At 56.4% G+C, this 14,878-nt stretch overlaps 1 protein-coding gene across 1 annotated transcript in view; it reads left to right on the forward strand.

Moving 5' to 3' along the window:
• The first annotated feature begins 817 nt into the window (after positions 1-817).
• EPHA8 (EPH receptor A8) overlaps positions 818-14,878 on the forward strand; it is a 28,653-nt gene continuing 14,592 nt past the window's right edge. The window contains exons 1-2 of the mRNA XM_032864065.1: positions 818-895; positions 6,727-7,390. Coding sequence (XP_032719956.1) covers positions 6,793-7,390 — 598 coding nt within the window. The 5' untranslated portion in view covers positions 818-895; positions 6,727-6,792. The remainder of the gene's footprint in view (positions 896-6,726; positions 7,391-14,878) is intronic.

A 14,878-nucleotide genomic window follows, 5' to 3' on the forward strand; every position in this document is an offset into this window, starting at 1 on the left:
CCGCGGGTGTTGTGGACGCCAGCCCATCCGGCTACCCCGGTGGAGCTCCAAGCACGTTCCTGAATGTCCCCAAGGCCCAGTGTCTTCACTGGTGAAACAGAGACAGGAGTCACCACCTTGCAGCAACCGTCGTGGTGCAGGGAACGGATGGGAGGCTTCTAGATCGCCCCTCGCAGACCTCTGTGTACAGTAGGGGCTGAGAGGCAGCGTTTCCAGCTCTAGGTGCCCCCACATCAGATGTGCTCAGAGGATGGAGTAGGCGCTAGGCATCTCCCGAGGGACACTGATGATTGCAGAGCTGGGCTGGTCCTCCCGTGGGAGGTATGACCTTGAGAGGCGAAGCTTGCTGGGTGCTTTTGAATGCCGTCGTGTCCCATGAGTGAGACGAGGATGAGGCTGTCTTCAAGACACCCTGTGAGACAGGACCCACCGTCACGCTCATTTTTCACAGGAGGAAACTGAGGCTGGGGGGATGGGGACTTGCACAGGGATACACAGCCGTATGTGGCAGGGCTGGGAATCTGGCCCATGCCTCCTGGACTCCTGAGCCCATCTCTTAGCCATTCCACTGCATCGCCAACCAGGCAAGCCCGGCCCTTGGGGCACCTTATGTTGTGGGGGTTTGGAAGGTCACATTTGGGCCAAGGTGGTGGGAGATGGCTTCAGGTAAGAGGGACAACTTGAACCGGACCCGGAAGGAGAGGGGAAGTGAGGCGTGAAGTTGGCATGTTCAGGAGCGAGAGCAGACCAGCAAGTCCAGGTTGGGCTGCACAGTGGGACTGGGTAATGGTGTCCTAGGGTCTGATGTTCTCTCCTCTCCTGTTTTACAGTGAACTTGCTGGACACGTCCACCATCCATGGAGACTGGGGCTGGCTCACATATCCAGCTCACGGGGTAGGTGACCCACAGCGGGGCCTGCATCATCCTCTGTGAGCAGAGAAATGCTGTGACTCAGGGTCTTATCATCAGATCAAAAGGAAGCAGATGCCCAGAGAGGTGAAGTGACTTACCCAAGGCCACACAGCAGTTAGAAACAGAGCTGCTGATTCCTTCTCTCTCTTCCTCTCTCCCTTCCTCCCTCCCTTCGTCCCTTCCTTCCTATCTTCATACCTTCCTATCTTCCTTCCTTTCTTTGTTCATGCAGACCCCTGGGATTATAGAACCAACCCTGGTACAGAGCTCCCAGTTCTTAAGCCTAAGGCCCCTAGGTGTGGAATCTGTATGTCTGTGTTCTGGGCCTACAGATTCATATGGGCCCCAGCCAGGCATTTCACCCCTTCGGGATTGGCCTCTCCCTCCTGCCCTGCCTTCACCAGGAGCCACTGGGCCCCTGTTATTCTCTTCCATCAGAATCATCTGGACGGCACCTGCCAGCACCCACTGCGGCCAAAGCCGCCAGGCCCCTCTGACCTCCACGGTGACCCTGGGCTGAGCCAGTCAGGTCTCCGGGGGTTCCGAACTCTCAGGCGGTACCCCTGCCATCCTCCTGGGGAGTGGGTGTGGTAACCCTAGGGCATCCTTGGCCCGACCCTCCACCTTTCCTATCCAGACCCTCCATCTGTGAGCCTGGTGAGGCCCGATTCTGCCACTGACAAGCGGGGCGGCCCTGGTGGTCACCACCTCACTCCCCGAGGCTCAGTTCCCCATCTGTGGCAAGGGATGAGCTTGTGACGACCTCGTGGGCTTTGCTGTCAGGCTGAGGGGAGGTGACACCTGGTCCTGGCGCCATGCCTGGCACCTGGGGAGCCCTCACCGAATGTGCTGTCACTGTCATTGTCATTAGTGTGTGTGACGGTTCTGTGTCACAGACATTTCCTCCTGCAGGCACGCTCAGAAACACACACACACACACACACACTTCTCCGCCAGATGCAGGTGTGTCACGTGCATGTGACTTCTTTCGTGAACGCTGGCTTCCATGGCTCTGGAGACAAGGGTAATAATATTAATAATGATGGTGACAGTGACTTCAAGACCGAATATTTGTGAAGGGAGTGGGAGTGTTTCTTCACTTTTCATCTGGGCCGTTGGTGGCCTGTGGCTGGGGGCAAGCTAGAGCCCCCCTCCTCCCCCTTTGGAGCTCTCATCTCCGGGCGGCGGGAAGCCAAGTGCACTGTCATCAGCTCCCATGCTCCAGGCTTCGGGGAGTTTCACAGCAGACCCCATGGACCCAAGAACCAGGAGGGAACTCCTTTCTGCCTGAGAAGCTCAGCCCTGCCTCTGGGCAAAGGCTGGGTCCTTGAGGTGTCTCTTTACCTCCCTGGGCCTCAGTTTCTCCCAGTGAAATGCTCCTTTGTGTGCTGAAGATGGCTGTCTCCCAGGGGTGAGCAGGGTAGAAAAGGGCTTGAGAAAGTGACCCAGCTCTGGCAATGGCATGGAACTGACCCTTGAGTAGGTGACCGCCGGGCCGATGATTGGGTCATCTTTTCCCCTGAGACCCAGCAGCTAGAAAGGACTGGGCCCGGCCCCAGGTTGGCTCTGGATATCTCTGTCCCTCTGTCCTTCTCAGAGCTCAGGACTTGGTGTTTCGAGGAATTGTAAGGGTTTTAAGCAGGTGGAGTATGGCCAGACTTGTGTTTTCGCTGATTGTGCTAGGAATCTAAGATTCTTTTGTCTGCAGAGTGCCGCAAAGCGTGGCTCAGAGTTATCTTATCCTGTTGGGGAATTAGAACAAATAATGTGTATTCACATAGCTCTGAACGGTTCATAGACATGATCTCATTTAATCCGCATAGCCAATCCTGTGAGTAGGTACAGCCATCCCATTTCACAGATGAAGAAGCTGAGGTCAGAGCAGCCAGGAATAACTTTCCTGCTATCAGTTTCCAGAGGATGGACTCAAACTCCAGTTGCTCGGGCCCAGAGCCTTGGTTGAATCCCTTGTCCTCTCTTTAGTCTATGTCCTCATTGCGAGAAGGTGGGAGGCCCCCCAGCATTGTCTGCTGAGCGGGGGACCACCTTCCATCTTTATGGAGGCTGGTGACTGGGCTTGCCCGGAGGGGAAAGAAGGCTGGGTGAGATCCCTGCTTCCCAAACTCTAGACCTTACCTGTTCCAAGCTAGCAAGTGAGGTTACAGGACCCCACATGCAGGGGATCCCAGGAGGTGCCTGGCAGTCTTTTGTTTCATAAGCTTTCCAGGTGATTCTCCTGCTTAGCTGGGAGCCTGTGGTCATGGTCCTTGAGGCTCCAGGAGGTTCCTCGGATTCTGAAGGCTCTTAAACAGCCTGGGAGCAAGGGCCATCCAGGGCTGTCTCCGGCATCAGCAGAGTGACTGGATTGTCAGCCAAGGCTGCACAGCCTAAAGGCCGAGGGTGCTGCTGGGTCTGGACAAGCCCGTACTCTGAGGCCTCTAATCACTGTAACCCAGGCAGGTCACTTACCTGGCCGCCACCTCCCCATTTATCACACGGGAATGATCACAGAACCTGCTCCGTGCAGTGGTTATCAATGAGAATGCACGAAAGGGACATTTTCCCGGTGAGAAACCTGAAGCTCTGGGAGGTTAAGCCCCTCTGCTGAGGTCAGGGGACATCTGGCCCCTGGACCCAGCTCTTCATCAGGCCATGCCCCTCCCTGCATGGGCTGGGACCCATTCCATCGTTCCAGCACATCTGGTGAATTAGCAGGCACTAACCAGTGCTGCCTTAGATGACAGACACATTTGGTTGTCCCCCCGACCCTCAGCATCCCCTGGAGTTGGTGGAAGGGCCAGGCGTCGGCCAGCCCACTTCACATACAAGAAGCACAGGCTTCAGAGAGGGGACAGGAGGTCCCCGGGGCTGCACAGCTGGGTCGGTGCATTTTGTTCCAGACAGAGCACAGAGCTGCAGAGCAGTCAGGGGCGGGGGGTGGTGGAGGAGGAGGGCCCCAGGCCTCGGGGAGGGAGGGCGGGGGTGCCCAGGAGGGGAGCACGGCTCATTCCATCCTTGCAGCGGCCTCCAGGAATTCGTGCCATTCTGGGCGTCTGCAGCGGCCCCTGGGGCTGACAGGACAAGGCCAGGGCATTGGCATTGGTAGAGCGGCTGGAGCAGACTCAGATGGGGCCGATTAATTTATCCAGGTCCCTGGCAGGAAACAGACAGGGAGCAGCTGGCTGGCTCTTCAGTGCTCCATTAATTGTGACAATGACTTTAACCCCAGATGTGACACAGCACTGCCCAGAGGCCTTGGCTGTAGTGTGGGGTCCAAGGGGGTCCTTCTGGGGTACGGGATGTAGGAGGCGTAAACTTTCAGGTGAGGCCGGCACACCCTGGACCTCTTCCCCCAGGGGCCCCCCCGGAGGCAGGCATAGGTGGGCTGGGAAGGTGCTGCCAGGCTGGCATCATAGCAGGCCCGTTCCTCTGGTGCCCTGCTGTGCCAGGCCCCAGCCAAGCGCTTGGCAACCTACTTCTCCTTTCATTCTCTCAAGCCTCGCCGCAGTGTGCCTGTCTGAGCCCCATTTTACAGATGTGGGCACCGAGGGTTGAGACCACATGCTGGCCAAGATAAGGTGAGATGGAGGGGCTTTCGTCAGGAAAGACTTGAGGCCCCCGTGGTCCCCATTCCTGCACTCGCAGGTCACTCAGAACCCCCAAGATTCTCAGAACATCACGAGGACTGGTTTTTACGTCCCCCACCCCCCATAAGCAATAGGATCTTTAGTTCAAGGACTATTGCGCATAGAGGCCCAAGAGAAAAGAGCAAGGCATTGCACCGCTGGCCAACCCAAGGCAGGGACCCAGAGCCCATCCCTTCCATCTGCACTCAGCCTCCAGCCCCTCCTCAGGGCTCTCAGGAGTCCACAGAACTCAGCCCCTCGTGACTGCTCCCAGCCAGCCAGCTTTCTGCAGTTGAGGAAGCCAGGGCCCAGAGAAGAGCCAGGACTTGCCTAAGGTCACACAACACGTTAGAGACCGAGAGGTCTTGACCTCTCAACTCCAGGCTCATTTCTCAGCACTGGGTCTTGCATGTGAATCCTCTGTGGCCGAACTGGGCTATCTGGTGCTCGCTGAACATTGCTAATTCTTCCCGGCCTCTCGGCGGGCTCTTCCCTCCCATCCCTACAAGAGCTTCCTGCTTCCATCTGCAGGAAGTTTTCATCACCCCCTGGATGCCCACCCCCTTTGGCATGGAGCCCTCCACCACCTTGTCTGATGGACTGTGAGACGCTCAAGGGGAGGGAGTGTTTCTGGAATGTTCCTTTCTTAGTAGTGGTAAAATACACGTAACATTTACCATCACAGCCACATTTTAAGTCCATGATTCAGTGGCATTAAATACATTCCCTGTGTCCTATGACCGTCACCACCGTCCATCTCCAAAACCCTTTTCATCTTCCCAAACGGAAGCTCTGTGTCTGCGAAACACCAGCTCACCCTTCCCCTGTCTCGCAGTGCCTGGCAACCACCATTCCGTTCTGTTTCTGTGGCTCTCAGGACCTCATTTAAGTGGGATCATACAACGTTCTTTCGCAGCTGGCTTATTTCACTTTGCGTCATGTCCTCAAGGCTCAGCTGTGTGTGGCAGGCATCTGAATGTCCTTCCTTTTTAAGGTTGAAAACTATCCTATTGTTTGGCTACCCCGCATTTTGTTTATCTAGTCATCCGATGATGGCACATTTGGGTTTTCTACCTTGAGGCTACCGCGAATAATGCTGCTGTGAGCTTGAGTGTGTGGTATCTGTTGGAGACCCTGCTTCCCATTGTCCTGAGTGTATACCCAGAAGTAGAATTGCTGGGTCACAGGGTAGGTCTCTTTTCAACTTTCTGAGGAAGCTCCACACTGGTTCCCAGAGCAGCTGCCCATCTTACACTCCCACCAAGAGGGCACACGCTTTCCAGATCCTCGAAATCCTCCCCAACATTTGTTATCTCCTGTCGTTCAGATAATCGCTGTCCTTGTGAGTGAGAAGCGTCTCTCATGGTGGTTTTGATTTGTATTTCGCTAATGCCGAGTGACTGTGACCATTTTTCTATGGATTATTTGACCATCTGTATATCTTTAGAGAAAGATCTATTCAAGTCTTTTGCCTGCTTTTCAGTTGGGCTCTTTGGTTTTTTGTTGTTGAGTTATAGGAGTTCTTTATATATTCTGGCTACTAATCCCATATTAGACACATGATTTGCAGGTATGTCCCTCCCATTCTGTGGGTGGGTTTTCTTACACTCTGTGGATCATGTCTGATTTATTTCTGAATCACTGACGCCTCACCAGCAGGTGGCACAGAAGCCACCACATTCAACTTACCCACATCCTGGCACTCCCTTGCTGAAGGATTTGGGGCATAGTCAGGTCTCTGCATTAAAAAGATCCCTCTGGCAACTGATACAGAAACTGGGCTCGTGGGCCCCCTGACTTAGCCAAGCACACCCCCAGCCCCGGACTCCCACCCTGGGAGTGTTTGGAGCTGCCATGTGGACACGAGGTTGGGTTTTATACCTTTGGCATCAATTCCAGTCCTGGTTCTACCACTTACTAGCTGGGTGACTTCAGACACGGGGCTCAGAGCTATTTCGTCACCAGTAAACTGCCGCAAGTAACACTATCTTGGAATGATGTGGCACTCTGTGGGCTCACATCTCGAGGTGATGGTCCAGTAGAGGGAAGGTCGGTAACCCAAGGGCAGAGAACATTTGGCCTTCTTCCCAGGGAGGTCCTGACCCCGTGCACGCGGGGCAGGGGTGACTGGCAGGAGGGGGCAGTGTGCTCACGCTCACTTCAGCGCTGCGCTCTCTGTGCCCGCAGTGGGACTCCATCAACGAGGTGGACGAATCCTTCCAGCCCATCCACACGTACCAGGTGTGCAACGTCATGAGCCCCAACCAGAACAACTGGCTGCGCACGAGCTGGGTACCCCGTGACGGCGCCCGGCGTGTCTACGCCGAGATCAAGTTCACCCTGCGTGACTGCAACAGCATGCCCGGTGTGCTGGGCACCTGTAAGGAGACCTTCAACCTTTACTACCTGGAGTCAGACCGAGACCTGGGCGCCAGCACCCAAGAAAGCCAGTTCCTCAAAATCGACACCATTGCAGCGGACGAGAGCTTCACAGGGGCCGACCTGGGTGTGCGACGCCTCAAGCTCAACACGGAGGTGCGGGGCGTGGGCCCCCTCAGCAAGCGTGGCTTCTACCTGGCCTTCCAGGACATCGGCGCGTGCCTCGCCATCCTGTCTCTCCGCATCTACTACAAGAAGTGCCCCACTATGGTGCGCAACCTGGCCGCCTTCTCGGAGGCGGTGACGGGGGCCGACTCGTCCTCGCTGGTGGAGGTGCGGGGCCAGTGTGTGCGGCACTCCGAGGAGCGGGACACGCCCAAGATGTACTGCAGCGCCGAGGGCGAGTGGCTGGTGCCCATCGGCAAGTGCGTGTGCAGCGCTGGCTACGAGGAGCGGCGGGATGCCTGTGTGGGTGAGCGCGCCACGCGTGGGTGGGTGGGCGGGCGGCCGGCGTGCAGGCTCGGTCTGGGAGGGGGCTGCCAGGGTCTGGGGGGTGCAATCGTGGGTGGCAGGCATCGGGGTGGGGGCGCAAACAGCATCTGGGAAGATGGGTGACCCTCCAGCATTTGTGGGTCAGCAAAAACAGCAGGCGGTGCATGCATATGTGCTCGTGTGTGTGTGCGCGCGCGCATATGCGCATGAGGAGCAGGGGGAAGGGAGAAGAGAGGGAGACACACTACAACCAGATGCTACTCTGTGGGCAGTGTGGAGATATACCTCTGAGGATACCCGCAGGACTGGGCATCCAGCTGCGTATATGCCTGTGGGAGGGGACAGTACTATGAGCTCACTTGTGTCAGGCATCGTTTTAGGTACTTTTCACCTATTAACTCGTTTAGTCTCCAGAGCTACCCTATGACATAGAAGCTATGGTTATCCTCATTTTATAGATGAGACTGAAGCACAGAGAGGCAAAGCAACTTGCCCAGGGGTACACAGCTCGGAAGCAGCAGAGCTGCGATTTTGAGCCCAGAGGTCTGGTTCCGGTGTTCATGCTCAAAACCACTAAACTTTTGTGGAGGGGAGGGAAGTGGCGGCAGACCCCGGGTGGAGGGGTGCAGCAGGGGGCCACTGGGAAGCTGTGCAGGCAGGGGCCCCCAGGGAGTCCTGTGTAAGTGGCCCGTGTCTGGAGGGATCTTCCCCAGGGACCTGTGGGAGAGGACAGCCAAGGTCCTTGATAAAGGGAAGGCGAAGGATGGGACAGCATGGTACCTATTCCCATGAGTGCGCTGCTTGGGTTCCCACGCCAGAGGCCAGGAGCAGGGCAGGGCCCCCAAGCTGTGTGTGTGTGTGTGTGTGTGTGTGTGTGTGACACTTGCACTGTGCCTGTGTGGGGGCGGTGTAGCCAGCCATCCCAGGCACCGGGGACACTGCATGAGTTGGTTGGACAGACAGCTGGTGCCTCAGCTGGTACTGGTCTCGGCCGGGTTGCCCTCTGCCCTTCCCTGGCCTCCCCTGGGGGGGCTGGACACATGGCTGCTCGTCCATTCAGAGCAGAATGAAGCCTGCTGTTGGGACCACGGGTGCTCCTGGGGGAGGAGGCTGTTCCTATGCAGGGATCAGAGAGGCTGGGGCCTCGACCCTATCTGGGGCCCTTCTCCTCGGCCCCAAGCAGGCAGGAAAGACCCCTTGGTGCTCACAGGATAGAGCAGGGCACAGGCCAAGAATTTCAGGTAGTGTTCAAGGTAGTTCTCTGGGATCAGGACCCTCTATCCAGCCACCAGGCCCCTTCCAGACCCTCTCTGGGGCTCTCTGGTTTCCTTAAGCTCTCCTTCTTAACTGCTACGAGTCTTCACCTCTCAGGGACCCTAACCCCCGAAGCATCATCTGTGACATTCACCTGCTTCTGGACTTGTTCTGTCCCCTGTGGCCTCATTTATCAGGTTCCCAGGCTTCCAGCCTCTCCTGGTTCCTGTCACAGTCATCCCTGTACTCCTCGAGTCCCCGCTGCGTGATAACCAACATCCCTGTTCCTTTGCAGCTCACAGAGGGAGGCTCACGTATCAGCTCATTTGCTCACTGGAGCAAGGCAGGTGTTACAGATCCATTTTACCAATGGGGAAACTGAGGCTTCATGGGCTTCACAGCTGGTGAGAGGTGGACCTGGGACCTGAGTCGGGTCTGTCTTGCTGGAAGCCACGTGTAGGTATTTAACCTACCCCTGGCCCAGCCTGACTGCTCTCCCTGCCAGAGCTGGCTTCCAGTATCCCTTTCTTCTGATGGGGACAATAAAGTCCCTTAGCAACAATTTTCAAGTGTTTGCCATGAACAGAGCGCATTAGTAAGTACTTCCTCCTCGTCGGGGCAGTTTCTCATTCTGTTGAGCAACTGTTGTATCTCAGGCATGGGGATTTAGGGAGTTCACACACATTCTCATGCTTACAAAAGTCCTCTAAGCGAGGTAGCATATCCCCATCTTACAGATGTGAGAAACTGAGTCCTTCGACGTAAACTGCAGAGTAGTCTCTGATCTCAGGCTGGCTCCCTCCAGAGCCCTGAACGGCTTCCTCTCTCCACAGAGCCCTCTGCCAAACCCCACTTCCCTCCTCCCTGGGAAACAGCAGAACAGCTCTAACTGGTACAGCATAGGCCGTAATAAGAGGCCAGCTGCTCAGTGGACACCTGGTCAAGGTCAGCCGCTGACCCCAACCCTGGGTTTAATCTGTAAGCACAAGTAAGCCACTTGTCTGTCCGGTGTGCAACAGGACACCCTTGCCCTTTGGAGGGAGACTGATCTTCCTGACTTCCGGGTCCAAGGTCTCAAGTCCTGCACTGGCCTCCTTGTTTGACAGGGTTGGGAAGTGGAGCCCATTGAGGGATGTGTCTTGCCCCAGGCCCCACAGCGAGTCAAGGGCAGGACTCTGGGTAGAGGCTCCAAGGTCTGGAGCAGCAGGACCTTCCCAGGGCTAGGAGAGGCTGGAGTCATGACCACTGCCTGGCACTGTTGGCTCATTAATAAAAAATAATAAATGCCGAAGCGGACGTAGGAAATTGCAGCATATTTTGAATTTTACATTTAAATCACAATACAACGTAATTATGCCAGTTGCAAGATAATTACAGGTTTTATAAAAAAAATATATTAATTCATAATGCACTGCAGGCGGAGAGGTTTGGGGACAAAATGCCAGTGGCAAGTCGCACAAGGAGAGACTTTTCTCCCTCCTGTGAGTGGGTTTCCGGGATTATCTGGGTAACCTCCTTGGAAGAAGCAGCACGGCTCTGACACTGAGCCCCTCCACAAATGGGAGGCCCTGGCATGCGACCCGACCCTGCCGGGGGCCCCTGTCCCCAGCCTTCCTTGGGCAGGTAACCTGAGAGTGAGGAGGCTGGAGACCAAGCAGGAGGCGGGAACAGAGTGGGGGTGACTTTCCGGGCTGCGTGAGTTGTCCTCTCAAAGCTGTAGCTCCCCTCTGCCACCAACCAACCTGAGAGGGACACCCTGAGGACCGTGGGTCCCCTGGCCGCCTCCCTCGGGCAGTTGTCTCTGATCAAACAATTGAGGAGGAAGGGCTGGGCTCTGGGGTCCTGCCTTGTCCAGCCTGATCCCACCACCTTCCTTCTAGCAAAAGGAGGGGATCCAGAGCCTGAGGCCTGCGGCAGGGGCCAGCCCAGATGGCGACGGTCACCCTCCCAGCCTGCAGGCCCCCTGCCCCCTGCCTTTACCTTCACAGCTCTCCACAGAGGTGGCCAGGGAGCACCTGATTCCACAGAGAAGACAGTGGAGCCTAGGAGGAGGGACCAAGCCGGTCACGGGCTCCGTGAGGGCTTCCTGAGACGCCCTCAGGCCCTCAGGCCTCAGAGACCCACAGGAGAGCATCAGAGCCAAGGGGAGCTGGTCTAGTTTCCCAGTGGGCAGGTGGGGGTCCAGAAAGCCCAAGTGACTGGCCCAAGGGCACACTGCTAACAGCGGTCGATTGGACCCCAGATCTCCCAGCCAGAGCGCCCCCCTCATGACACAGTGCCAGGACCAGTGACCTGTCCCCACAGCTGGCTGCTGTGCCCCTGGTCAGTCCAGGCAGGGGAAAGGCCTCTTGGAACACCACCCAAGGGAGCAGCAGCCCTGACGCTGAAGGCCCGGTTGCTGTCCTTCCCGTCACCTGGACACAGAATGCAAACCACCCTCGGAGGCCCTAATCATTTTTCTATAAATATCAGAGAGTCTCGCTTCGGAGGGGCAGCACGAGCACCGAGCTCTTTTGCCTTCCTGACTGTGTTTAAAATCTGATTTAGAATTAATTTCCTCTGGTCATCCACCGGCAGACACCTTATTTGTCAAATCTCGGGCTCTTGGTGGGGGAGCAGGGAGAGGTGGCGGGGCCGCAGGCAGCTGCCGGCCGGGCGGGCGGCCTGGGCAAGGTGCCCTCGGCAGGGGCAGCGGCCCCACCTGGCGCTCGGCCGACTAGCCGGGCACGCGGGCTCCGGAAGCGCCCTGGGTCGGTGGCCGGGCCCGGGCCCCAGCCCAGAGCTACTCCATCTGTCTCAGCCATTCATCCCCGGCTCTGCCTCCAGGTCTCCGGGCTCCCCGAGGCCTGGCGATTAGTATTCTTATTAAAGATTATTTTATTTTCATTGCGCGGATTAATCTGGCTTTGACACGTTAGAGCCATATGGGTATTAGCAGAGCGGGTGAGAACCGCCCACTGGCGAGCAGCAGAAAGGCCGGGCCATCTCTAAGCCCCGGACGCGTGTTGAGAGGCTGATGGGGGACAGGCCCGGGCCCTAGAGGTTCCCCCAGCTGGGTTTGCGTTCTGGCCCGGCGGGGAGCATGGGGCGAGGTACCCCACCTGTTTCCTCTCTGTCAAGCACATTGTCCCCACCATATAGCACTGGGATACTTGCCAGGCACGGTCCTGGCGTGAGTTCACGTGTACTTACCCAGGTCACCCTCACAACAGCCCTAGGAGCTGCAGCCTATTACTGTCCCCATTTTACAGATGAAGAAACTGAGGCCTGGCCACCTGCCCAGCATCACTTAGCCTAGGTGAAGGGGTTAGAGCAAAAGAAGAACCCAGGCAGCCTGCTCCCGAGTTTGTGCTTTTTTTTTTTTCTTTTCTAAAGTATTTACTTATTAGAGAGAGAGAGAGAGAGAGCGCACGCACAAGCAGAGGGAGAGGCAGAAGCAGGCTCCCCGCAGAGCAGGGGAAGCCCGATATGGGACTCGATCCCAGGACTCCGGATCATGACCTGAGCCAGAGGCAGTGGCTTAACCAACTGAGCCACCCAGGTGCCTCTGAGTTTCTGCTCTTAACGGATGAGAACAAGATGATCTCTGGCGCAGTCAGAGACTCAGGAACTGCGGGCCATCTTTCCATGCGTCCTTCTTGCCACAAATCACACGAGGGTGTCGTCCACACCTTCCCCGTGCCTGTCACAGCCCGGACAGCTCCTGGAAACCAGGGCCAGCTCTTGCTTAGCTCCATAGTAGCAGCTGAATAAATTTGGATAAAGGAACAAATGCAGGGCAGCATGGGCAAGCTGTCCCTGAAGCGCTAACCGACATAGGCCTGATCACAGCGTGAGGACGACTGTCACTCAGCTCAATGACGGGTTGAACCACATATTTGCTGATGAAGGGCAAAGCTGTCTTCCTCTGCCCGAGTCCTGGGCCCCAAGGAGGCCTCTTTGGCTTGTCCCAGGACTCTGTCAACCAGGGGGCTTCTGGGAGGAGGAGGTGAGATCACAGTGCGTCAGCTAGGAGCGCCACAACGCCGAGGCCCAGCCCCCTGGCAGGCCCAAGAACCCTTGGGGTCTCTCCAGGTGGGAGGGAAGAAGTGTCAGAACGGAGGCACGTTTCCCCACTCTTCAGCCTGCAGGCCCCGTCCGGCTCTGCGGCCTCTGAATCCATAAAGCAAATGTGAGGACAGAGTCATTCTTCCCAGCTTTAGTTTTTCTCTCGAGCTGGGAGAATTTTACAAATTAGCTTGATTTTAGCTTTTAGAATAAAGAGATACGACTTTATTTATTTATTTTTTTTATGACATGATGTCTTTTCTTTTTTTTTAATGCATTTCCTTTTTTTTTTTTTTTAAGATTTTATTTGTTTATTTGAGAGAGAGAGATCACAAGTAGGCAGAGAGGCAGGCAGAGAGAGAGGAGGAAGCAGGCTCCCCACAGAGCAGAGAGCCCAATGTGGGGCTCGATCCCAGGACCCCGAGATCATGACCTGAGCCGAAGGCAGAGGCTTAACCCACTGAGCTACCCAGGTGCCCCCATGATGTCTTTTCAAGTGAAGCTTCTGTCAAGCATGGAGTTTTCCAGAGTGGGACTTTGTGGGTAGAAATCCCATAAACTTCCCGGTGGTCTCTGTGGCAAAGGAGGTCAGGTCCATGGTACAGCCAGGAGCCGCCTGGCTGGGTGGCATTCGGTGCTCCTGAACTCCCGGGTTCGCTCTCTGCCCAGAGCAGACAATGGCAGGATTAGCTTACTTTGAAATCTTCTACGGGCGCTGACAATTTCTGCTCAGAGCCAGACACTAGGAAGGTTGAGATGTCCTTATTCACAAGGAGCTGCCCACAAGCACCTGCTGGTTTAGGAGGTGAGCCAGACCTACAGAATAACCAGCACAGCCGTAGGGTGTGTGAGAGGTGGTGGTCCTGAGCAGGGGCTGCAGAAGTGGGGCGGGGAGCGGTGGCTTCTGTGCACCTGCGTGTGTGTGTGTGTGTGTGTGTGTGTGTGTGTGTAGGTGTGGAGAAAGGCTTCATTTGAAGGGACAATTAAAATGAATCTTGAAAGAGTTTGACAGGTTGACCAAGGGGGAAAAAGACACCCCAGGAAGAAGGCACAGTCCATGCAAAGGCCCTGAGGCAGGAAGCAAACTACCAGATGTGGGGAATAGCCAGCTCCTTAGTTCAGCCTGCGGGTGGGGAGGGAGGAGGCTGCAGCAGGGTTTTGAACGCCGGGCATTTCTGTGCAGTCCCAGGCCCAGCGTTGTTTTAGGGAGTTCCTCAACCTAGAATGTCTCTACTTATTTTTTTAGGCAAGGCTCAAATATCATTTCCTTCTCCGGGAAGGTAGCTTCTCCCACCAATCACCCTTTGCCATATCCCCCGTTGTATTTCCTTCCTGGAAACAGTTTCGGCCTCGTTTACTGCATGTCTCCCACTCGAAGAGACTGGCTCCATGAGGGCAGCGACCCTCCTTGAGAGTCTCACTCATGGCTGGATCTCTGGTGCCCGGATCCGTGCCTGGCACAGAGTAGGCGCTCGTGAACACTACTGGAATGAGCAGCAGTCAGGCTGGAGGCTGGGGCCTCCACGTGAGAGATGATGCAGGTGTGGTGGAGACCGGGAGGGCACGGTGACAGTGCCGCAGGCTCTGGGAAGGGTGGGAGCCCCGCAATGTCCCGGGTAGTCATTGCTTGGGAGCTTGGGAAACAGAGCCCTGGGCCCCACGCCTGGCCCTTCCACACCAGGTGGCTGTGGTGGCGTCTGGAATCTGTGCTGAGTGGGGTCTTATCACCTGTGTCTCCTATCACCAGTCACACTGCCGCCCACCCCATTCCCTTCCAGCGTTTTTTCCTCCCCAAGTCACAGCCCTTGGATGCCTAGCCTCCTGACGCTCCAAGGCAGCGTCTCACTCAGGGACCGGGTTTCTGTGAGGGACAGATTCAGGCTAGAGACAGGCCTGGCCAGGAAGGGCCACAGGAGGAGATGTGACTCTGGTGTGAAGAGGCTCTTTCCTAAGCCGACTTCAGGGCTGGGACTCTGGGTGTCAGGGTCCCGGCCCCAGCTCTGCCCCCACCTAGCTGTGCAACCCCGTGTAAGTCACAGGCCCTCTCTGTGCTTCAGTCTCTCCATCTGCCAGCAAGGGTAGGACCGGGGCATGCTGAAGGCCTGCACCGGTGTCCCCTGGGAGATCCGGCCGGAAGCCCTGGGTCAGAGTGAGGGCGGTCCCAGGG

This window comes from Lontra canadensis, unplaced genomic scaffold (assembly GCF_010015895.1).
Source record: "Lontra canadensis isolate GAN:19392208 unplaced genomic scaffold, GSC_riverotter_1.0 scaffold25, whole genome shotgun sequence".
Classification (NCBI taxonomy): Eukaryota; Metazoa; Chordata; class Mammalia; order Carnivora; family Mustelidae; genus Lontra; species Lontra canadensis.